The sequence below is a fragment of the Syngnathus scovelli genome, chromosome 15 (genome assembly GCF_024217435.2).
Source record: "Syngnathus scovelli strain Florida chromosome 15, RoL_Ssco_1.2, whole genome shotgun sequence".
NCBI lineage: Eukaryota > Metazoa > Chordata > Actinopteri > Syngnathiformes > Syngnathidae > Syngnathus > Syngnathus scovelli.
The window spans coordinates 8124965-8150000 of NC_090861.1; the positions used below are offsets into that span (position 1 = coordinate 8124965).

At 40.4% G+C, this 25036-nt stretch overlaps 1 protein-coding gene across 2 annotated transcripts in view; it reads left to right on the top strand.

The window, feature by feature from the left end:
* The first annotated feature begins 15660 nt into the window (after window positions 1–15660).
* Window positions 15661–25036, top strand: part of LOC125982101 (protocadherin-1) — a 53373-nt gene continuing 43997 nt past the window's right edge. For both annotated transcript variants that reach the window (XM_049742308.2, XM_049742309.2), the window contains exons 1-3: window positions 15661–16181; window positions 21591–22405; window positions 22607–24790. In XM_049742308.2, the coding sequence (XP_049598265.1) occupies window positions 21611–22405; window positions 22607–24790 (2979 nt within the window). In that variant the 5' untranslated portion in view covers window positions 15661–16181; window positions 21591–21610. The remainder of the gene's footprint in view (window positions 16182–21590; window positions 22406–22606; window positions 24791–25036) is intronic.

Below are 25036 nucleotides of genomic sequence, written 5' to 3' on the forward strand. Positions count from 1 at the left end.
CTCCAGCGCGTCCTGGGTTGTCCCCGGGGTCTCCGACCGGTGGGACATGCCCGGAACACCTCCCCAGGGAGGCGTCCAGGAGGCATCCTGATAAGATGCCCGAGCCACCTCATCTGGCTCCTCTCTACGTGGAGGAGTAGCGACTCTACTCCGAGTCTCTCCCGGATGACCGAGCTTCTCACCTTATCTCTAAGGGAGAGCCCGGACATCCTGCGGAGAAAACCTTCGGCCACTTGTATCCGGGATCTCGTTCTTTCGGTCACGACCCATAGGTCGTGACCATAGGTTAGGGTAGGAGCGTAAATCGACCGGTAAATTGAGAGCTTTGCCTTTTGGCTCAGCTCTCTCTTCACCACAACGGTACAGGGTCCGCATTACTGCCGACGCTGTACCGATCCGCCTGTCGATACTCACGCTCCATCCTCCCCTCACTCGTGAACAAGACTCCAAGATACTTGAACTCCTCCACTTGGGGCAGGATCTCATCCCCGATCCGGAGAGGGCATTCCACCCTTTTCCGATCGAGGACCATGGACTCAGATTTGGAGGTGCTGACTTTGTACTTTTTTTGATTAATATTTTGTTTGCTCACTTATATCCAGAAATAATAAAATGCAACTGTTTGCCTGTAAGGTCAACATTATTTTGACTTATCCAAGCAAGGTCATTGTCGAATGCAAAATCCTGGACCTGCCATGCCTGGAATACTCAATCCCCGCTTTTGTGCCAGGACCCCTGTTAATGTGCTTCCATGTGTTTATAGGGTTGCAGTTGGCTCACACAAACCAAAGAAAAGCATGGCTGAACCCAGTATTGTTTGATGTATTGTTCAAAGTGAGCCTCAAATATTGTTGCCATAAAACCACTTATTCACCTTGAATAAGTCACCACAGAAGTTCTGAATAATTTATACTCAAAAACCAATATATTTGCTGTATTATAAACGGAGGCCATGTGATCATAATTCCTGCCATCCTGTTTATTATCAATGGCTGGCTCATTGGCAAATTGTTGGCAGGCAATCGCCGTTTGGCTGGGAAACTCCTGCAGCAGTTGAATTAATTGCAGGGAGTGCTTACAACTTATTTGACCGTCATGAGTGGAACAAAAATGAATATTGGTACTCTGGTTATATTTCGGCGGCTCGGTGGCGCACTGGGTAGCACGTCCGCCTCACAGTTAGGAGGGTGCGGGTTCGATTCCACCTCCGGCCCTCCCTGTGTGGAGTTTGCATGTTCTCCCCGGGCCCGCGTGGGTTTTCTCCGGGCACTCCGGTTTCCTCCCACATTCCAAAAACATGCTTGGTAGGCCGATTGAAGACTCCAAATTGTCCCTAGGTGTGAGTGCGATTGGTTGTCTGTCTCTGTGTGCCCTGCGATTGGCTGGCAACCAGTTCAGGGTGTCCCCCGCCTACTGCCCGATGACGGCTGGGATAGGCTCCAGCACGCCCGCGACCCCCGTGGGGACTAAGCGGTTCAGAAAATGGATGGATGGATGGATGGTTATATTTCATTGTGTGTTGACGTGGATTTTAATCGATATTTTCAGGCGGGTGTCATCATAATAACATGGGCAAGTGCATGGTAATTATAGCTGCTGGTTCTTCATTGATCCCTGGGCATAAAAGGTGAAACTGAAAAAGAATAGCAGGACCTTTAACCTCGACTTGGATCAATAAACCTTGTGGAGTCCCCTTTGCTTTGAAAGAAACTCGTACAGGCATTAAACTTCTGATCCCAACTCTCAAAAACATAATTAAAAGAAAAAAATTTTGGCTGTACGTCTGCTGTGTTGATTTGTGATGAGCTGATGGTGCCTTTTACTTTTCATGTTTAGAAACCCATTCTTTCTCAGATAAATTATTCACATTTGTTTTTGAACCAGCCTTTGTGAAACTGGAATTCACTAAATAATTAATGTGTGTGTCATTGATGATAGGGTTTGCATTAAAGGTAATACGCGTTCTGTCATTCCACAGGGCAGATTCTTGCCTGGGCTTGTTATTGCACAAAAATAGATTTCCCAAGATTCCATCGTGCCACAAGGCATCAGTCAGCATAGTCTGCAAGGAGAGCCACATGAACAAAAAATAAATAAAAAAAAATCACATCTCATGATGCTACAGCAACATGAGGTTTATTGCTTTAATTCCAAATATAAGTCATGGTAAACGTAATTATTCCCATAACGGAAAAAAAAAAACTGCCAAACAAATAGCTCAATAAGATTTAGACAGTAAACTACCTTCTGCATTGATGACAAATCTACATTGTGAATTGGAATTAGGGTCTCTATTGAATGTGGCTCAATGCCTCCTAATGTGATTTCCTGCCAGTGACTGGAGGGAAAAAATGAACACGTTCAAGTATTTGACAAATTTGCTGTTCGCTGGAAGATAATGTGAGACCCATGAAATTCACTCAACATAAAATAAAACAGCTCATGTATGCTGCAACTTCTGTAATTAATGGCAAGAAACATGAAGGCAGGTTTCTTTGTTTCCACATCACAATCAAATGTCTTATTATTGAAGGTTTAACATGGAAGTGATTTACTTTTCACTTGTATTCTTTCAAATCTGAAATGAAAGGGACAGAGGAAGTAAAGGACCTTAAATCAAATAGTTCTGCTTCTTGCTCAGTAATAATTATCGTTAGAACAGCTGTGCAGATACTGCGTATGATTTATGACAGAACATCATGGGTGTTAATGGATTTTTTAATTGGTGCATATGTTTAGAAAAATAGCTGTCTGCTACAACATGTACTGAGAAGATGTTAGCTATAGCGCACTTGTCCCATGACCAGTCAACTGAGTGTGGCATTAGACAAAGAGGGTGATCATATACTGTACTCCAAGAGAACCCAATTAAAAATAAACATATCTAAATTAAACATCCTGCAGTCTGCATATGACAGTCGGTCCATATGTAATATCTCTACTCAGCATCATTGATCAGAAAATGAGACAGAATGTCAAAGTACATAAATAAAATAAAAGACTTTGGGTTGAAAAGGGACATTTCAACGAGCTGCATAAGTCTGCAAAAAAAAAAAAAAAAAAAATCTCATTCCTTACCCATCTAGCCAGAAAAGAAAAATAGAATACTGGATTTTTAATGATGGACTGCTGAGCTATAGAACTATACACATAAAAAAGAAAATAACAAATGTGTGCTACTTTGAATACTATTCCAAATGTGCATATATGTTGGTGTAAAATAAGTTTGCAAATCTTGTTAGGTCACAAGATTGTGCAAATGTTCTCGAGTGATGTAAGAAAAGTTCTGTCCTTTTTGGGTCAAATCTCAAACAGCTCTAAAAAGAAAATATTTGTATACCTTAATTTTACAAAAATAGTGATTTGTGCGCTGGAATCATATTTTCATCAATGTTTTTATAGGAAGCCTTAGCCTACCGGTAATTTTGTACATTTATTTTGTTACAAAACTATTTTGTATTTTGTTTGATACTTTGAATAATTTGGATTTTTTCCCAAATCATCCATGCTGTGCTGTCTGTCTCGGGTAATCTGTTTTGGCATTAATTGACTTTGTTTGAATTGCAGTAGGACGAGGAAGGCATTTGTTGTTTTGGGACAAGACAGGCCAGGATCAATAGACGGTGAGCTGGCTCGCCCTCTTTATCGTCTCATCACCTGCAGAGGATTGAAGGTGACATGACCATGTGATGTCTGTAGAAGCTTCTGAAAATCTGCAAGGGGCTAAACCTGATAGCCAAGTGCTCACAGCTTTAGCCAACAAACTGTAGGACAGGGGTCACCAATTTTGGTCAACGGCGTCCTGCCTGTTTTTATGTCCCACTAGTGCAACACCTGATTGAAATGATCAGTTCACAAGCAAAATCTGCACAAGCTGGTTAATGATTGTGATCATCTGAAACAACTGGTTGGGGAGTAAAGTTTTCAAACGCACAAAATAAAGACTGACCCAACATGAAGGAGCAGCTTTTATATTAAAAAACATGATTTATTTGCTTTTGACTGCGCCGGCATCATCTCAAGATTGAGTGCATCAAAAAGGGAAAAAGTCATGGCATTTTAAGAAGACGATTTCATGGCTGTCTGTAATCCAAAGCGAATTAAAATTAGAGGTACAGATGTTTGTACTCTATTTACTGAACATATCCCGTTTAGTGGATAAAGCTGCCTGACATGATTTCTTTTTTTTTTCTTTTTTGGTTGTCGTTGTTCACGAGACCTTCGTTTCAGACGTCTCCTCGTGGTATTTACCTCATCAATATGGATGAGAGTTTTGCAGTGTGAAAGGTCAAAAACAGAATCACATTGCTGACAATGCTGGCCAGTGGTAGTTTTCGCTCCTTGGTGGGCACTGTTGAAGGTGGAAAAATAGAATAAATTCAGCTAAATTCATCATATTTGTATATTGGTAGAAGATGTATGGTAGTAAAATAATCATCCTGCAAAAGATGAGAAAAATATGACTCTTGACACACTTGTTATGCCAGTGACTATGTTTACATGCAGTCAATATTCAAATTAAGGTCAAAATTTCAGTTTGTGAAACATTCAGAATAACATGCCTGACTGGACAGAGTTATTTGTGCATTTCAATACGCCGATTGCTTGTGTATGTCCAGTGAGTTGCACGCAAGACATATGGATTTGTTTTAAACTGAAGTTTACTGAGGGAGACAACATAAAAAACAGTTTTTCAGTTTGTCCATTTGAATTTAAGACTCAATGAACAAATCAAGTTACTTTATCATTAATGTTGGATTTAATAGCCAACTGTTACAAATGGCTAAAAGGTTAAATCACGTTTTACCCTGTTTAGCTAGAGAAGTGATTTAACAGCTTGTGCATTGTGCATTTTTGTATCGCTGCTGCATATGTGTGGGACGTACCCTAAAGCGATCAAACCGAGTTAGGCCAAAGAGGGTCAACATTCTTTGTGGAGACTTGCGGTGACATTTGGCCTCCCTGTGTGCCAAGTTTTTCCACTTAATGTGAGCATTTTATGCCAACCTACTCTTTAGTGGTGTGTGATGTTTTTGTGTCCTGCCTATGGGCTCTTTGCACATACATAATCTCCTGTATTACTGAAATATAACTTGGTCTTTTCCAGTTTTCAAAAATATATTTTATTCCTCTTTATGCCTTGTTTGCTGGATTTGCCCAAACTCACCATCACATACTATAAAGGTTTTTATGCTAAAAAGCAATCCCGCTCACATTAAAATGAAGTTTATTATTACTATCATCTATTTTACAGATGTTCAGACTCACACGATGTTGAGGTTCTCTAGATCTGGAGCTTTCTGTGATCTGACGATGCTGGGAATGGTTCCAGCATATCCTTCCCCAGCTCATCACCTTATCGCCTTCTTACTTTGGCTATGTGAACAAAGGATTTAAAATGAACAATGAGTGTGCCAAACCGTGACAGAAGCCAGCAAGTGGACCTGTTTCTGCCAAGTGAGTTCATCTGTTTGTTGTGCCCAGATAACTGGCCTTCACTTTATTCTGATGGCACACATATGCATGGCCCTTAAAATTAAAGCAGCCCCTTCCCTCTCTGCAGCTAGTTATCTTTGAATTAAAAAACCCATATTTCAATCTCATTTGTTGCAAAACACACCTTTTACTGTACGTATGTTTGATCGAGTGAGGAGGGCTGGCCAGTGATACCAGGCAAGGGTTGTTTCTGCAGTAATGAGCTGTCAGGGATGTAAAACGTTTTTTCTTTTGGGGGGGGGGGAATTTCTCTCCTTTATAATTGAGACTGTAGCCGGCAAAGCTTGTCTGGCAGCAGCATCTGTTGAGAACATGCCCTTTGGGATTCTGGTGTCACAGACGCATTGTCAGAAGCATGTGGCTGAGGTGGCCTTCCCTAACTGCAGGCTGCGCCACTGGCATGATAAGAACTGTACATACTGTATCTGTTGGAAGTAACCTATGTTGTGTAGTGGTAAAACAATAAATAAAAACATACATTTTGTCCTGATTAAATCTTCCTTTGGGTCAAATTCTAATTTACATTACATTAGAGCTTGTCATGATCTAATTCTCCTGTAAGATTCATAGTTACCAGCCTGCAATCATTATCTGCTGAGAAACAGACACATTTTCCATGCCCAGAACTTTTTCCATACTCCGCTGCCTTGAAAAAACATATTTTTAAATACTCAATATTTTATTGTTTGCTGTTATTGTAAAGTTCTGCTGTTTCTTCAGTCGGGCCTTTTTTTTGGCTCCACTGCAAGCATGAATTAATAAAGTCAAATCAAATCAAATTTATATGCACGGTGAAAGACATGTTTCATAATTGTATTATATTTGACATTACATCATGAATTCCATTTACAAATGTTGAACTTTTCTACAAGACACCGAGGTCCTGTATTGGCTTTGATGCAGAATGTTCATATTTGTGTCTGCCACTCAGCGTGAATGAGACGCTCTTGTCAAGTGCATGTCCCGGTTGGGGAAGGTGGCATTAACCTCCTATTCACTCTTAGTGAAAGCAAAAGGCCATGGGTGCTAGAAAAATTAATGATCAGACTCACGCATGAAAAAGGAATCAGGCTCTGCCAAAGGGTACACAGAGCTGTCAGCTGGAATAATGACTGTAGCACCACAGATCACTAATGAGAATTGTTCCATCGTACTGCTAGAAGATGAATAAGATAATGATTTTGGTCAGCCGGGTTTCATGGTAAGACAATTTTAACCCAATGTTAACACTAAATGTATGAATTCAGTGCATTTTCTTAGCATGTGTGGGTAAATGTCAGAATAATAAATCCAAACTTTTTTTCATATAATATTGCTTCCCACGGCTGGCAAAGTATCAACAATATGCACAGTGCATGAAAAATGTAAGTAAAAATCAAAACTGGCACTCACAGCAGGGAGTCCAGTAACAGCTGCGTTTTTATCGTGCCATGGAGACAAGTCCCTGGTATATTGACTTTTTGCTTGCGGCTGGATGTGTTGGACTCTGGTGAAGACAGGGTTGGAACTGTCAACTGATCACCACCTGGCGCTGTCTTGGCTCCAATAGTGGGGTTAGATGCTGGTGTGACCTGGCAGACCTAAATGTATTGTAAGGGTCTGCTGGGAATATCTGGCAGAGTCCTGTCAGACGTAATTTCCAGGCCACTAATGTCCCATAGGAGGCGTGGGACATTGAGTCCAAATGAACCATGTTCCGCACCTCCAGAGTTTAGACACATACCGTATTTTCCGGACTATAAGTCGCTCCGGAGTATAAGTCGCACCAGCCATAAAATGCCCCAAAAAGTGAAAAAAAACATATATAAGTCGCTCCGGAGTATAAGTCGCATTTTGGGGGCAATTTATTCGACAAAATCCCACACCAAAAACAGTCATGAACGAGCAACAACAGGCTAAACGATAGCAACAACAGGCTAAACGATAGGTATGCTAACGTGACAAACACAAACAAAGAGCTGAGAACGGGCCTGACGTAACATATAGAGTGATTAAGGACAACTATTACATGAATAACATGTTTATAAAACCATCAGTGTCACTCCAATTCATTAAATAGCAACAACAGGCTAAACGATAGGTATGCTAACGTGACAAACTCAAACAAAGAGCTGAGAACGGGCCTGACGTAACATATAGAGTGATTAAGGACAACTATTACATGAATAACATGTTTATAAAACCATCGGTGTCACTCCAATTCATTAAATAGCAACAACAGGCTAAACGATAGGTATGCTAACATGACAAACACAAACAAAGAGCTGAGAACGGGCCTGACGTAACATATAGAGTGATTAAGGACAACTATTACATGAATAACATGTTTATAAAACCATCAGTGTCACTCCAATTCATTAAATCCATCGATCGTTCTTTGTCAACAATGGGTGCGCACGGCTGAGGGCGCTTGCGCTTCAAAATATTCCACAGGCTCATATAACGATAGATAAACTATATTTTAAATAACTATAATACAAGCCAATAATATTATCAAACCATCCGTGCACTTTAATTCCATTAAATCCATCGATCAAATTCCTCGTCCTTTGTCAACATCGCCGCGCGTGCGCCCTGACGTCAGCCTCGTCTTTATTCCACAGATCTACTATATAACTATATTGTAGCGTTAACAAAGTACAAGGATAGACGTAGGTTTGGTAAACGGCTCTTTATTAAACAAAACAAACTTCCAAGCGTGTGGCGGCGTGGACTTCCAGACAGACCGGGCGTGCGTAATGGCCATGTCCGAGCCCCACGCACCGTTCGCGGACAGCCACTCGGCCGAGCGTCGGCCCCCGACTCAGTAGAGACCGGGCGTGCGTAAAAGCCATAATAGTTTTTCAAACCTTCTATGTCACTCCAAATCCTTAATTCCTTCAAACTCGTTGTCCTCCGTGTCACTTAGAAATGGTCACCGCTAATGATGGTAGTCCTTGTGTGGGCACGTTTGTATGTAAACAACCGGCGCGCCGCGCTACTGACGTCACTTGAAATAGTAATCCATTGGTACATCACGGTTCTCCAAACTTTCTTTCTGCTGCTCGATTACTGTTTTCAGCTGCATATTTTACAACTTGAAGTTTGTAACCTGCAAAATATGAGTTTCTTTTTGGTGCCATTTTTCTTAAGCCCACCCAGTTGATGAGTCACGGCCAACGGTAAAATTTAGAGCGCCCTCATCCAGTTTCGTCTGAAAATATAATTTTTTTTGGTTGTTTTATCAAAGTCAAAGTCTGCTTTATCGTCGATATATTTTTTTATATACTAAGACACACAAAGAGATTGAAATTACATTTCCACTATCCCTCGGTGAGATAGTACACATATGCATACAAGCATCACAAAAAAAAACCAAGAAGGCACTAACAATGAATAAATAAGAGTATTGAATAAATGATAAATAAACAAATAATAATAAATAATAATAATAAATATAAGAGGAGCAAAAATGGAGCAAGTGTACATACAGCAGACAGTGGACTTGGATATGGTGCTTTAAAGTGTTAATTGCTTTATTTGACGTTTTCTCTATTTTTTATGTTTTGAATATGTTCAAGATAAAGAAATAAAAGCATGTGAAGTGATCAACTATACTAAAAATAACATGGGAAGTGGTCAACTATACTTGTAAGTGATGTCTTAATGATCAAGTAAAAATTTGTGAAAAAAAACATATATAAGTCGCTCCTGAGTATAAGTCGCCCCCCCACCCAAACTATGAAAAAAACCGCGACTTATAGTCCGGAAATTACGGTACTACCTATATATACGTTGTGTATATATAACCATTATCTGATCAGCTTATCCTCACGAGGGTCACGGGCACACTGGAGCCTATCCCAGCTGACATGTACATAGACATATACGTCTATGTACATAAACGTAAAAGTATATATATGTATGTACGTACATGTACGTATACATATAGGTATATATACCTATACGGTCTTACGTATGCTTACATATACATATGCATACATGTCTATGTTTAAAAATACCTAAATTTAAAAACAAATATATATATATATATATATATATATATATATATTCCCAATTTACTCTTAGTTATAGTCTGACTGAGTGGGTTGAGTGCAGAACAGCAGTGGGGGATCTCCCTGGAAGATATGATTTTTGATTTTCACCTGGTTTGTTGTCCTTCAGAGTTGTCTTCTACAGCCTCATTGAGTTCTTGATGAAGGTTGCTCGAATCTTGTTGATGTTAAGTAGCACTCCAAATCCTATGTGTGTCATAGGCTTCCTTGTAGCCAATCCAGGCAGTGCACATGTTGGTACTTCTGGTTTTACAGTCTTGGCAATCAAGCCGAAGCTTCTGTACGGCATTGAGTCGTTGGATTTCTCGTAGTCATGCAGGCAGTGCACATGTTGGTTCTTCTAGTTTTACAGTCTTGGGCGATTGCACTATTGACCAATAGCTGGTGTTTGGCCCCCCTCGTGTTATTATTAGTGCACGTCTCTGCTCTGCTCACAGATTGAGCTTCCATATGGTGAGGAGACAGGTTTTTGGAAATGGCAAGACATTATTTACCGAATCGCCAACCCTACTTTCATTGCCAATTCTAGGATTATTTACTGTTACGATTTTTTCAAGATTCAAGAGTTTTTTATTCGCCATGTTTGAGCGTGCCAAACAAGGAATTTGACTTCGGTAAATCACAGCCTCTGTTCAACATTTAGGTGACTAACAACAACACTCAGGACATGTGAAGAACGCAAGATATTCTCAAACACCCCCTGATCTTAAACTCCCAAGAGGGCAAGGAAAAACTCAAAACTCCAGCTAGGGGAAATGAGAAACCTTGAGAAGAGACCACAGATGGGAGGGTCCCTTTATATACTATAAGGAATTTCTGGTTTTAACATATTTGCACTAAACCTAAATTTCAAAGTTTAATCGTACCTTTGCTATTGCAAACCGAAACAGCTGGCAAATCAACACACATCATAAGAATGCGGAGAGATTTCTGACTTACTGTATATGGTCTTTTTTTTTTTTTTGTCACACTGCGAACATTGAAATGATCCACGCTAATTAACAAGCTTTAGTGCAGGCTAATTAGCATGTAATAAGACACCCAATCGAGAACAAGAGGCATGTTATTTAAGAATAAAACCCATCCCTCATTTGAATGCATTTTTCATAAGCTCCTCTAATTAAGTTTCATTAGCATTATTAATGAATCCATGGATATGGAAAAGATCCTTCAAGACAACTATATTAATGTGATGGGCTTATTAAATACTTCGGTGCATCATGTAAAATTCAAACTATGTACTGTCTTTACCTCTTTGTATTTCCCATAGTGATTTCAAGAAAATTGTGCCTTTGACCGTTGTTATGAACTGCTGACCTAAGATTTCTGACAGGTAATTGGCTTCAGCTTTGCTGCGTGACGGTTGATTGGCCAGCATGTTTGTTCCTGCACAGACAATCAAGCGCCAAGTCTGTTCCACCTTGCCTTAAAGGGGAGAGTAGTTTTGCAATCTGTGGAAAATAAATTCGATGGAGCCCCGCTTTCGGGAAGCACACAAGTGCAATCATCGGACCTCAGCAGAACAAACATAATAGATTCCCATTATTCCTTAATCATATCCAGAGTGAGCAGTATTAATCATATTGTTCTTTATAAAATGTGATGCAAAAGTGGAGTAGAGATTTGTAGTAAAAAGTTGTGGGCTCAAATCTTGGCTCAGGCGTTTATGTTCTCCATGTGCTTGCATGCTTTTCCTGTGAGTATTTTGTACCACATTCCAAAAACATGCATGGGTCATTTGATGACTAAATTGCCCATCTGTGTAACTGGTTATTTTTTGCTCCTGTGATGGATGATGTCAAAACAATCCTCTTGTTAATCAAGAGCTGCTTGTGCACCGTACTGCCCTCTCATCAACATTCCAATCTGTGACATCGCACTAATCAAGAATGAATTGTTCTCTGATCACACCCGTTGGAGCCATAGATGACATAAAAGCCGATGTTCCACTACGGTAATCGTAAAGCTTTATTTCTACTAGATAAAGCGGTTCGTTGGACGTTAACGGCAAGCTCGCTGATGATATTTGGAAACTTATTTTTGGGGTTATTTCAAAAGCTTCCAGCAACTTAGCCTCCTGAAAACTGTCTATATAGTTGCAAAAAAAAAAAAAAAAATCAGTCAGCTGTTTAAAAAAAGAAGTTAGAGAAAAAAAAAAACGATTGTATCTGCATATTTTCAAGGCTCTGCTTGAACATTTGGCAGAGGGATTGCAATCGTGGGCTTGCAAGGTCAAAGCTGGTCATTCTTGCAATGTCATGCATAATATTGATTGAACAAAATCAAGCTTGAGGAAGAGATTGATGCTTAAAACACTGAAGCCTTTTAGGGCAGTGAAGCAGCAGCTCTCCTCACAGTGTGCTGTAAAATGTATTATTTTTCCGCTTCATTGCCAGTTGCACTTTAGATGAACTGGACTAATTTACGCATATAAAACTTCAAATCAAACAAACAACCTAAATCCCAAGTGTCAAAATTGAATTCTTTCATTTGAATCATTGCATATTTCCCACAATTGTTAGCCTCTTCATAATGAAGAAAAATGACTCCATCGTATATTAAAAATTTATACGATATTTCTCACGTTATCAAGTATTCCAGAGGGATGAGGTGTATCCTAGCTTGTAAAATGAAAGAAGTCCCAGTGGTTAAATCTAATTAAAATTTGGAGGCCAGATGCTTTGCCTTCACTTTTTACCTCGATAACTACATTGGGCTTCCATCACCTTCTACATTTTTCAAGAAGCTGTTTGGAGTCACAATAAAGCAAGAAACGTGCGTTGCACTTTGATCCGGTGCTTATCGTCTTACTAAAACCGGTTTTATTAATATACAGGATGTACACCTTCTTTTCCCTTGCAACACATTTGTTGTATTTTCATTTTATGCAAGATATTGTATGGTATCACACCACATGGAAGTTAATTTCACACATCATTAGAGGATGACATCTTTTAAAGCAATGTCATTAAATGCAGCCTCTAATCGACTGACTGCTTCAACACAATGCATGATAAATAACCCCAAAAAGTTTTAAGGAGGAATAATAATTCAATTAATTGATCTTCTGCCTTAAACTGAAAGACCATGAATTCTGCCTACCGATTTATTTGTGACTTGTGCGTACTTGATACTTTTAAAATGAAATACCATCGTGTGAAATATTTGTATATGCTCTTTTTCTTTTAATTCACTTTGGATGGCAGTAATTGCAGGAGAATTTAAAGTCAACTGTTTCACTATCAGCAATGTTATTGTTGCTGCTGATGCATGCCTAACTGTCAGGCTCATGTGGATATAATCCTAGCCCAGTGGCAAATATAAACAATAAGCTAAAAACAGAAATGCAAACTATAGCATAGCTCAAAGCGATGTTAAAATCACCCCCCTCAATACCTCAAAGACAAATACTGACATCCAGCATGACAGCACAGATAAACCTTCTGAAAATGATGAAGACACCGTACAAGCCACAGCGATGGTAACTAAGAGGATTACTTGACTTGAACTCCATTCATCACCACCACGGGCTTATTCTCAGGTCATATTTATTTTCCCCCTCTAATTTTGCTCTTTTTTTCTATTCTTGAGCGGGCATGCCCAATGGTACAATTTTTTTATATTTTCCCCCTTTTCTTCTTGTTTTTAGTAAGCAATGGATTCCTATTTTTCCTTCTATTGTTCAGCAGTCTGACGTGAGCATGCATCTCATTTAAAACATAACTTTGGTATTTATCACTGGATGAATTTAGAAAATCCCATAGGCTTAAATGTTGTGACATGTTTTGGCACACCTTGGGATGTGAGTGCTGGTCTTTTCAATCACCTGTCAAAGATGAGACACGTGCTGGGAAAGCATCCTTAAAGATTTGTGCCCTCAGAGAGCCATACAGCAGCAGATGTTACATTCTCATTCATAGTGAATCTATCCCCTGTTTGTGGACAACTAGTCTTTTGTGTGTGTGTGTTTCTTTTCTATACACATTCTGTTGACTTATTGCCTCTTTTTAAATTTGCCCTCAAATGCAATACTCCATGTACCCGATGTGAGTGTTTGTGGAGGTGGGGCAATGCGCTCCAGGTGCAGTGTGTGATAAGAGGTTTGAAAGATGCAAATGAGCAGAGATCACAGCCATACCGTGTGTTACTCTGAACTCATATAAAAGAAAAAATGGGTGGAACCGCCATTCGACCTATGGTGTTTGTCAAATTGAATTATGTGAATCACCTAGACTGGAGAATTTCACAAAAAAAACTTGGCAGCATATGCTTTGACCGTTTATCTGACATACAGTAATCTGATAGTTGTGAGTAAAGTAAGGGTTGGGAAAAAAATAAAGATAGATATATAGATATATACATATATGTCTATACATATATGTCTATGTACATGAATGGAAAAATACAAATATGTAGAGACACTCTTCTTGAAACAGTGGCACCTGACTTCTGCGTGTACACAAAGTAAATTCAATTACACGGAAATGCCACCTTGACAACCTGTTTTAATGAATGCTGCTGGAAACACTTGCATGACACAAAAGTGTTTACACAGCAGCAGTGCAATAATAATTAACGCCTTTTCACTGAAATGTGTCATTGTTGTTGGTCGTTGAGTTGATGAGAAACAAAGTTGTTGACTGAGAGATGCACGGACACACACATGATAGCTGAATGGTAGGTAGACAGAGAGACAATTTATATTTTCTGATATGCATTTCTCTTTTGAGACAAAGGCAAGGACCACCTGAGTCAAATGCTTTCATATTCTTAATACAGCTGGTTAGGAGCAGCTTTGCAGTAGTCGTGCGTAGGTGGGTGCTCTAATATGATTGGCTCAGGGACATGGTAAGCCTGAGTGGCAGCCCTTAATGGGTGCCCTGGAGAGGTAACCCAACATCTGTGTGTTTGTAGCTAATGAGAGATGGGGTGGGTGGGTAGGGGGTTAAAGAATTTGAAAGTCTATGATAAACTCAGAATGGGGGGTAGGACAGAAAATTTAATTTTCTCCAGAGGGCACCGCTCAAGGCTTCTGCATTGAGGCGAAACACTGTTTGTCTCATTGCTCCTAGTTCATTACTTATGACTAAGCATTTATGATCATTGCCATTAGTGCTTTGGAAGAAAGGAAGAGAGAGTAATGTGGTGTGTGGTGGCTTTCACTCCCTGTAGAAACGTGCTGGTTTCTAGCCTTGAGCACAAGTTTTTATACTGGTGCCATTTTGCTCCGTGTCAAACTTAAGTTTATTTGTATTGCTTTTATCACAAAAGAGTCTCAAAAGGGCTTCACGAGTCCACAAATAATACCAATAGTCCCTGATCTAAACTCCCCAACACGGCACGGGAAAACTCAATAACCACAAATGGGGAAAAACGAAATAACTGTGTGTGCTTTAACGACATTAAATGTAATAAGAACCAAGTCCCGATTTAAAGACCTATTGGTAGTCAGTAACATGGTCATTGAGTATACTGAACCCACGCTGCCTGCACTAAGGGTGAGCCGAGCGTTGGAAAAAGCTTGCATAGGGATCTAATGATAACATAGCCCATTAATAAACGATATATTAAAGTAATAACACTCAAACTGTGTAAATTTATTTTGAAGATTGTTAAACTTTAAATTTTGCCAAAGCTCCGAAATAGGTTCCCATTATATTGGAAAATAGTTTTCAGTGGATGGCCTCGTTATAATAACCGCCTGAGGGTGGCGCCAAATGAATAAGGAGTAGCCTGTGCCAATGGCTTCCTTTTTCGGTCCTCTCGCGTTCAACATGGAATGCATATCAACAAGTAAACTGTCCGCGCTCGATACCTGTTGTTATTTCACATCCAAACAAGTGACATCATCATTTCCATCATACCTAGGACACTTGCATGCGGGAATTGAATGGCGTGCAAGAGGCAAGTGAATTAGTATGCTGATTTAAATGAAGTGCGTTTGACCATTTCAGGTGACCCAGTTTGATGGGATCTCGTTAAAGTGCAGGAATCAAACAATTTCGTGGTAGGCAGCCGCTTGCAAAACGTGATGTTGAGTGTGAAGTTGCTGCGTTATGCAGCTGATGGGAGCCCCACCTCCTCCTCCCACCTTCTGATGAGAGGAGAGAGGCAGCGAAGGGAGCAAGTCAGCCACAGCATCTCACCACCACTTGCTCTCTGGAACTGCTTCAGATGGGCTCTTTTATGTATTTTTGTTTTTTTTAAGCTGTTCTTCCGTGCGAGTGACATACGCGTTGATCTTATTTAACCTCTTGGTGCGTCTTTAGAGTGCGCTCCCGCGCCTAATTTCTGGTGGACAAACTTGGACCGAAAGGGATGCGCCAGCCAGTGCATTTTGTCTGAGGACTGAAGATGGCCAAGAAGAACGCAACGGAACGAGGCCGCTCGTTTGCCAGTTTAATCGTCAAATAATTTAGAGCAAGCCGCAAACTTATATTTCTGCCGAGGGGGAAGAAAAATCAATATCCCTTGACCACTGTCGGGAGGGCAGACGAGGTTGCACGCTTCTGAATTTTAATGCGGGAAAGTTATAACCGGATTGAGTGACACCTGAAGTTATTTTCCCCCTCGAAATATTGGTTGGTGGACGTACCCGCTTTTGGACGGATTGTGACCAAGCTCTTTCAGGTACTGTAGATTAAAAATAAATAAAAAGACAACTGGTTTTTTTGTGTTGCTTTTCGTTGTCATGCGCTGTAGCGTTTTGGGAACATTTTTTCCATCTCCATGGTCCAGTAACAAGTTGCCCGCCGTGGCTCACCAAACGCATCAGTCTCGTCTGAATGTGAATGATTGGTATGGATACATTGCGAGTTAAAAAAAAAAAAAAAAAAAAAAAAAAAAAGACCCGAGCTCTTGCAGGAATGCATGCGCGCATAGCTTTGCAGTTGCAGCCTCAAATGTACAAGTCGATTTCACTGAACGCTATGCTTAATTGCACTCTATAATAGCGTTATTATTCTATGAAGCAGAAAATCCGATCAATTTGAAATATTTCTCTGCGGTCCTTTCTTTTAAGCAACACATTTCACACTAATTGCATGTATTAGTTAGATGGGTTTCCTCGTGAGTAAAATTTGAGCGCAAAATAACAAATGATCAGGCTGTAAATGGCTGTGCGTCCATTCGAAGAAGAGAGCAAGTGTGCGCGTTCACATGGGAAATCTCCCCCCCCTCGCGCTCCAAGTGAGAGTCTTGGGTGTTGTTTCTCCCCACTCCACAGAACACTAGGCTCATTTTAATAGTCTGCTAGACACATAGTGTACACACTACAAGGCCGTCAAAACAGTCCACAAACACAACAGGGTTGTAAAGCGTTCTAGCTCATATCCCACAAACGGCCTGTAACATGAGCCCTCTCAATGTGGTGATCTCATCTGTGAAGAGCTCAAGGCAGTGGGCATGTTGAGAGATGAGATTTGGCCGAGCTTTGATGATGGGGAAAAGTCCTTTGGCTTAATTTGATGTGCTACTGCAACTGCTTGAGATAATAATTAATTAAGATTTTGTCTTGCACACAAATGAGGGAAAAAAAAGGAAAAAAAAGTTTGTGTGTTGACTAGCAGTGCTCTTGGCCGCATTTAACATGTTTTATATGTGGCATTACATTGAGTAGCCTACATAAATAGCCAGCTGAAATATTGAGTGACACAATGTGCACCGTCTCCCAAAAAATATTTGGAATCAATTATTTGCAAAGATCAACCATTTGAGGTCACTCAATGTGATGCCAGCCATTATAAACTATGCATGGGGGAAGGTAATGGATTTTTTAAAAAGGCAGCCAATGTAGAAAATGACCCTATTTGAGAAAATCATAAAATCGTCCATTATCATTATGTCCTCCAACCTGGGAGGAGCGGACCCCCCACATGTGAGATTGGAACAAGTGAACCTTTCCAGATGTGCACAGAACTCCTCATACTGTAGTGTGGCTGCTTTAAAGCAACAAAAAAGTACAAAATGATGAATCCATTCTTTTAATTATATTTTCCAATGCTAGTCCACCCGTTTGCAACGGCTTATTGTTAATTCACCATCGTGTCTTGCTTGATTTTCCGCTTGAGTCATTTTGTCTGTACCTGTAGCACAGCAAATGTCAGCCAGTCAGTCACTGCGTTGACTCAGTCCACAGTCATAGATCATCTGTCTCTATGGTAACCAAGACAGGTGCACAGGGGCTGCAGCATAATTATCTTAGACTTTCTTTTTATTACCTCTGTTATGCTCTTAAACAAAACAAGCTACACATTTAATTAGTTATCAGAATAAAATGTGAAGGCGAATGGAACTGCGGAATGGACATAAAGATTTGGATTGTTTTAACAATTTAAACAAACAGCAATATATTATTGGGCAGACACACTGATGCAAAATGTAAATACTACTAATAAAAAGGTGATATTTGTAAATATATTTTACATAAGTGGAGGTTAACGTATAATTTTGTCCGTAGATCCCAAAGTGTTCCAGATCCCCAATTCATGCAGGGTTTGTACTGTTTACAAACTTGGCTGCTATATCCTTTTTAGAGGACCTTGTTAGCACAAGGTCAGCACTGTCTGCACAATAAGGCTTGAAAGTGCACCTCTCTAGGGACTCAGACTGTGCAGAGTCTGATATATAGCTAAAAGTTGATAATAGACTTGTAGAAGTTGAAATTTGCTCCTGACCCTTGGGGTCACAAAGGTCACGCACTATGTGAGGGCTCCAGGTGAGAATCAATCACTTTGCAGTTAAACTGATGTTTTTCTGTTAGAAGCTTTGGCTTTTAGTCACGGAACTGAAGGCAATGAAGCCTTGAGGGAGCGCAGCCTAAATGGAGGCTTGCGGTCAGACGCTAAAAGCAATTGGAGGAGTTCACTGTCATTCAAAATGACATTGCAAGCAGCAGAAGTAAGAGGAAAGGAAAGAATCTTTCGTAAAGCATTTTCTACAAGGAACCATCTTGGTAACTCGACAAAGACCTCTTCATGGACTAACCGACATTTCAATCAGTGACAAATAATGTGGATAATAATGGAAAATGATTTCCTATTATATCAAGACATTATTTTGTGAAAGTACCGGTGTTATATTCTTCCTATACACAATGTAAAACATAATATGCTGTGTGCTCCAGCGATTGTTCAAAATATATAAGTTCTGATGTTATTGCAAACAAATCATATGATGTCATGCATATTTTGTTTAGGTGAAATTTGTGTGTTTAATTTTGGGCATCTAATGTAGATCTCACCAGTGACACATAGGTGGGGAGTGAGAAAACACTTTCCTTCTACTTTGAGTGATCCTTATCTATTGATCAGTGACTAGATGTATTTGGGTGACCCTCTCCAGGGACTTGTTAGGTCAGCAGAGCGACGCCTGGGCTGCACATGAATCATGCGATGGGACCTCATTTTCTCTTTAGGCTTGCCACCCTGATAGTCTTAATAAGATGGCTTTTAGCCAGGTATGTTCTTTCTGCATGGCAAGCCTCTTCTTTTCTTTCCTCAGAGTCCTAAACCCCTGTTTTTATTTATTTTTTTTAGCCTTGACCGCACTCTTTTCTTCAAAGCCCAACGTCTTTGCAGAAGATAAAGGACCTAGCACACCGATTTGGCAGTTATAGATAGCCTTTAAAGGTCCACCCGCATGCTTCCACATATTTTTTCTCTTTTTAAAAGGAATCGCCTGGACTATTGCATGATCACACCTTGAGATTATACAGTATGATGAATGTTAATCTGTCGTGGGATGTGTTGTTGTTTTTATTTATTGCTTAGTAGCACTTTCTCAAGAGAAGACAAACAGTTACAAGAAACTGTGCCAATTTGAGCAAGGGTACCAATTTTCAAATGTCAATATATCAACACTTGATGGTTAATATATGCAGTCACATTTCAGTTCTTGTGGTAAAAGTAAGTTGCATATTCCTATACATATATTAAATATTCAAATTATGATCGACTGAAGTCAATCATCATTAATGAAGTACAGTATAAAAAAATGGTGATTATTCACAGCCTTATGTAAGTCGCTGAACCTCTACAAACAATAAAAAAAAAAAAAAATGCTGAGTTATGTAGCATAATTTGCTTGAATCAGCTTGTTGCTGTTCAGGTCGACCATACCATCTGGGTCGGCAGATGATAATCACATTTTTAGGGAGAAAAAAGTGCTGAGTTGCAGGAAATTGCAGTCCTTGCAGTTGTTGCAGTTTTAATGTTACCATTTTGCATTAGGTGTCATCATTTTACTGAAACAAAGTCCACATCTTCCAATTATATTTTCAAATCTACCTCAACTCTTAGGATGGGGACAAATAGAATTTTGATCCTTTCAGAAAAAGATTTGTGAGATAAACGAGGAATGTTTTCCAAAAGCTAACACAGAACATACTACACAAACAACATGATGTTGAATTCAACTGTAAACAAAGGGGAAAAAAATAAGCTCAATTTGCTCTGACTGCAAGGCATGGTGCCATCTGGAAGACAGGCAAGAGGCCAACTGGAAGATATTAAGTCACGAGTGTCATCAACCATAACAATCATGTCACAATCAAGGCACGCCTATTAGTTACGTAAAGAGATGGAACAAAAACGGGCATGATTACGTCACACTTTAGTGAAAACCATAGCAAGACACAATCTTACAGCAAAATGTTTAAGATACAATAATTATGGGTTTATAAAGAACAATATAGCCACAGTTCAATAAACTATGAGAAAAAAAAAAACACTAATCATGAATTTGTCACAACTTACATGTTTTTGTCTTATTATTTTCTTTTATTATTTTATTTACACAGTATACAATAGGCCCATAGTGGTATTTTGTAAATGATCGGTTCTTTCCTTATTGATAATATCCGTTCCTTATCTCTTCCCCTTTCTAGCATATAAACACACTTAGAAACCACACTGCTTTTTATGGTACCTGTGTATTGACAAGAGCTCTCCCTCTAAAACCTAAAACGGGACATATTGATAGCGAAGCGTTTAGCCCATCAATACCTACAATTTCATGTTTTCAAAGGGAACTGGATTTCTTGGTCAATTTTGTATGTTTGTGTTTTGCTTTTCAGCTATACAAATATTTCTCTAAAAAAAAGGGAGCCGATTTGACAAGAGGTGCTGTTTACTTTGCGCAATTCAATGAAATGCCAGCACAATTCAATAAAATGCCTTTGGTCCCGTATTGCTGTCATATTAACAGAAATGCATTTTATTTTTCATTGCCTGATTAATAATTTATTGTATTCTGTGGTTGATGATTCAAAATGGGGGGGGGGGGGCAGCAGTGTTACAACTTGGACAAATCATTGACAAAGAAGCTGTGCTTATTGTAGGCAGGTCGATTATTTCCCCCACACAATCATTTAAAGGACTAATGCATCACTAACACAGAGTGCTCAACTCAAATGAGGTAAAATCAAGTGCAATGATCCGGTGATTAAACAGCTCACATGCACATCCAAATCTGGCAAAGTTTTCTTGCAGCACTGAAGTTCGACTCTTAACCCCAATATGTGCTCTTATTTAAATTTTACAAATAATTCACTCACACGGAAAATTATTGCAATTATTGTGTAGAAAAGAAGAATGCTGGGAGGGAAATGAATCAAAGACCGGCAAATAACATTCTGTAATTACTATTAATTTTGAAAGGTTAGAATTCAAACAAAATTATTCCAGTATTTGAGTTTATCTGTAGCACTGGAGCATGGAAAGACATTTGAAATGTACAACGGGCCAAGACGTACTAATATGGTGGGGTGTAATCTGTAAAAGAGGAAGCTCTCACACCTCCACTGAGTTGAAATTGCCATGGGCCACACTCAAAATGAAATATATTACATACAACACTCTGTCATAACATGGAAGGTTAGCAAGGATGTCTGGATATACATCATCTCTACCTGCCACATGTTTTCTTTTGTATATGAAAGATGTGACTATTGATGATCTAGTTGAATATGTAAGATACAGCTATGCCTTTCCATTGAATGGACAGTAAACATTGACAGCAATGATCTTTGTTGTTTTACAGGAAGAGCTTCTCATGACCCCATGGATCAAAATTTACAAGTGATGCTGTTTGGACTCGTAATGCTGCTCTGCAGCTCTGCTGAAGGCAGCATTCTGTACAGGGTCCAGGAGGAGCAGCCTCCCAACACTCTTATTGGTAGTCTGGCTGCAGATCAGGGGCTGCCAGATTCAGGCCATCTATATAAGCTGGAGGTCGGTGCCCCTTATCTACGTGTTGATGGAAAGACTGGAGATATTTTCACCACTGAGATCCCCATCGATAGAGAGACGCTGAAAGACTGTCGGTCGCTTGTTAGGGGTAAGCCCTGCTACCTGGAATTTGAAGTATCTGTAACAGATCTGCTACAGAATCAAAGCCCGAGACTCATTGAAGGACGCATTGAGGTGCAGGACATCAATGACAACACCCCTCAATTCCCTTCTTCGGTGCTGACCATATCCGTCCCTGAGAACACGATCATGGGAGCGCTGTTCGCCATACCTATAGCAACTGACAGGGACTCAGATAGGAACGGGGTGAGTGATTATGCCCTGACAGCGGGACAAGATGCAACAACACTCTTTGGTTTACAAGTGGCCGATGACAGGGGTGGCAAGCTACCACAGCTTATTGTTCTGGGCAACTTAGATCGCGAGGTAAAGGATTCTTATGACCTCACCATCAAGGCAGTGGATGGAGGAAACCCGCAGCGCTACAGCAGTGCTTTGCTGCGAGTGGTCGTCACCGATGTCAATGACAATTCACCAAAGTTTGAAAAATCAACGTATGAGGCAGAAGTGTTGGAGAATAGTCCAGTAGGACATTCTGTGCTGCAGGTAAGACTGTTTCTTATTTACCTGCCTTTTTAAAAGTAAAAATATCACAAATTCTGCTATAACGATATATGTAGTCAGATTATGTCTTCATTCTTCCTTTGTTAGAAAACCTGATTATTGTTGGCACGTTCTTGCAAAAAATTCACATAAACGGACCATAGCTTTGTTTTTTTGTGTGTGTTCTTATATTCGTTCTTGTAGGTCAAAGCAAATGACTCTGACATGGGCCCCAATGGAGAAATTGAATACACACTTCATCAAGCAGGAGACCCTGTGCCAAAACTCTTACGAATTGATCGGTCCACTGGTATCATCTATGTCAAAGGACCACTGGACCGAGAGGAGATTGACAGCTTGTCCTTCTATGTGGTGGCAAGGGATAAGGGTCCACAACCAAAGAGCTCAAAGACCTTTGTCACCATTGAGGTGACTGACCAGAATGACAATCCACCAGCTGTAGAGATACGTGGTATTGGTCTTGTGACACACAGTGAAGGAATCGCTAACATTTCAGAAGACATGCCGGTGGGAACAGCTGTTGCTTTGGTGCAAGTCTCTGACAAGGATGAGGGAGAGAATGCCGTGGTCACGTGTGTGGTTGCAGGGGATGTGCCCTTCCAGCTTCGTTCTATCAGTGACTCATCCAGTGACAGCAAAAGGAAATATTTCCTGCAAACCACCACTCCCCTCGACTATGAAAGGGTGAAGGATTATCGAGTGGAGATAGTGGCTGTAGATTCTGGAAATCCAGCGCTCTCCGGTACCAACTCATTGAAAGTACAGGTAACTGATGTGAACGATAACTCTCCAATATTCTCCCCAACGTTGTTTGAGGTAGAGTTTGCTGAAGAGAACCAAGCTGGAGAAAAAGTTTTGGATGTGATCGCTTCAGATGCAGACAGCGGCACAAATGCAGATCTTATTTATAACATTGTGGCAGACACATCCATCAAGGGTCTCTTTGAGATAGATCCAAATACCGGGGAAGTCAGAGCCCGGAACCCGCTTGATCGTGAACACAAAGAACACTATGAGTTTAGGGTCACCGCAGCTGATAAAGGCTCACCTGTCCATAAAGGAACCGCAAGTGTTATAGTCAAAGTCCTCGACCGCAATGACAATGACCCCAAATTCATGCTTAGTGGCTACAGTTTCTCAGTTTTAGAAAACATGCCTCCCCTCAGCCCAGTTGGCATGGTAACAGTCATGGATGTTGACAAAGGTGAAAATGCTCACGTTCACCTATCTGTGGAGTCAGATGGAGGAAAATTTGTTGTTCAAAATGGAACTGGCACCATTCTATCAAGCATATCTTTTGATAGAGAAAAAGAGAGCAGCTACACTTTCCGTCTAAAAGCTGTGGATGGAGGACAACCACCTCGCTCTTCTTATGTGGGTGTAACCATCAATGTACTGGATGAAAACGACAATGACCCCGTTGTTACAAAGCCCTCCAATTCTTCCTTCAGACTTTTGTCACCCCTTGCTTCCCCCGATAGCCATGTGGAGATGGTGGAAGCTGAAGATTTGGACAGTGGGCTCAATGCAGAGATGGTTTTCAGCATTGCGGGCGGTAACCCTTACCAATTATTTCGTATCTCTCAATCCAGTGGAGAGATTACGCTAGCAAAGGAAATGGCCCCAAAATATGGTGGACTACATCGCCTGGTGGTTAAAGTGAGTGATAGAGGGAAGCCAGCACGTCATGCCACTGCCTTGGTCCATATTTATGTCAATGAAACCATTTCAAATGTCAGTTTAGTTGAAGCTCTGGTTGGACACAGTCTTTACACCCCGCTAGACCGGGATATCGCCGGTGATCCTGACAATGGCTTTGCTGCACAACGAAGCAACATTTTGTTCGGAAGCCTCGCTGGAATAGCAGGCGTCGTTATGCTCATCTTGGTGGTAGTTTTTATACGACACCGCATTCAAAGAGAAACAAAGAGTGGATATCAACCCGGCAAGAAAGAAACAAAGGACTTATATGCACCCAAACAGGCACCAAAAAATGCCAAAGGGAAGCGAGGTAGGCGAGGAAAACCTCAAAAATCTCCCAAACCACTTGGGGAAGAAGAGGAGGTCAGCCTCCAAAAAAGCCTCAAGTTCAACCTTGATGCAGTCAATGATAGCCCAAGGATACATCTGCCCCTGACTTACTCACCAGAAAGCCCTGATATAGGTCGGCACTACCGCTCCAACTCCCCATTGCCCTCCATTCAGCTGCAAGCACAATCTCCCTCAGGCTCGCAAAAACATCAGGCAGTCCAGGACCTTCCGGCTACCAATACCTTTGTAGGGACCGGAGGAGATGACAACTCTACTGGGTCAGACCAATACTCTGATTACAGCTACAAGACCAGTCAACCCAAGTACAACAAACAGGTAAGGTCACAGAAAAATATTGATATATGTTATAGAAATAAGTTTGTGTGATTCTCAAAAGCATAGCATACGTAGTTAATACATTTTATACGACTATATTACTTGCTTAATCCAGTATATTGTTAAGAATTTAAAAACTTGTTTAACGGCCAATTTTTATTCTTTGGCTTTGTTGTTGTAGTCTCACTGTTAGGTAGTTTGATACCTTCAGCAGACCTATCTGACATGTTAGGTGATCACAAGCCA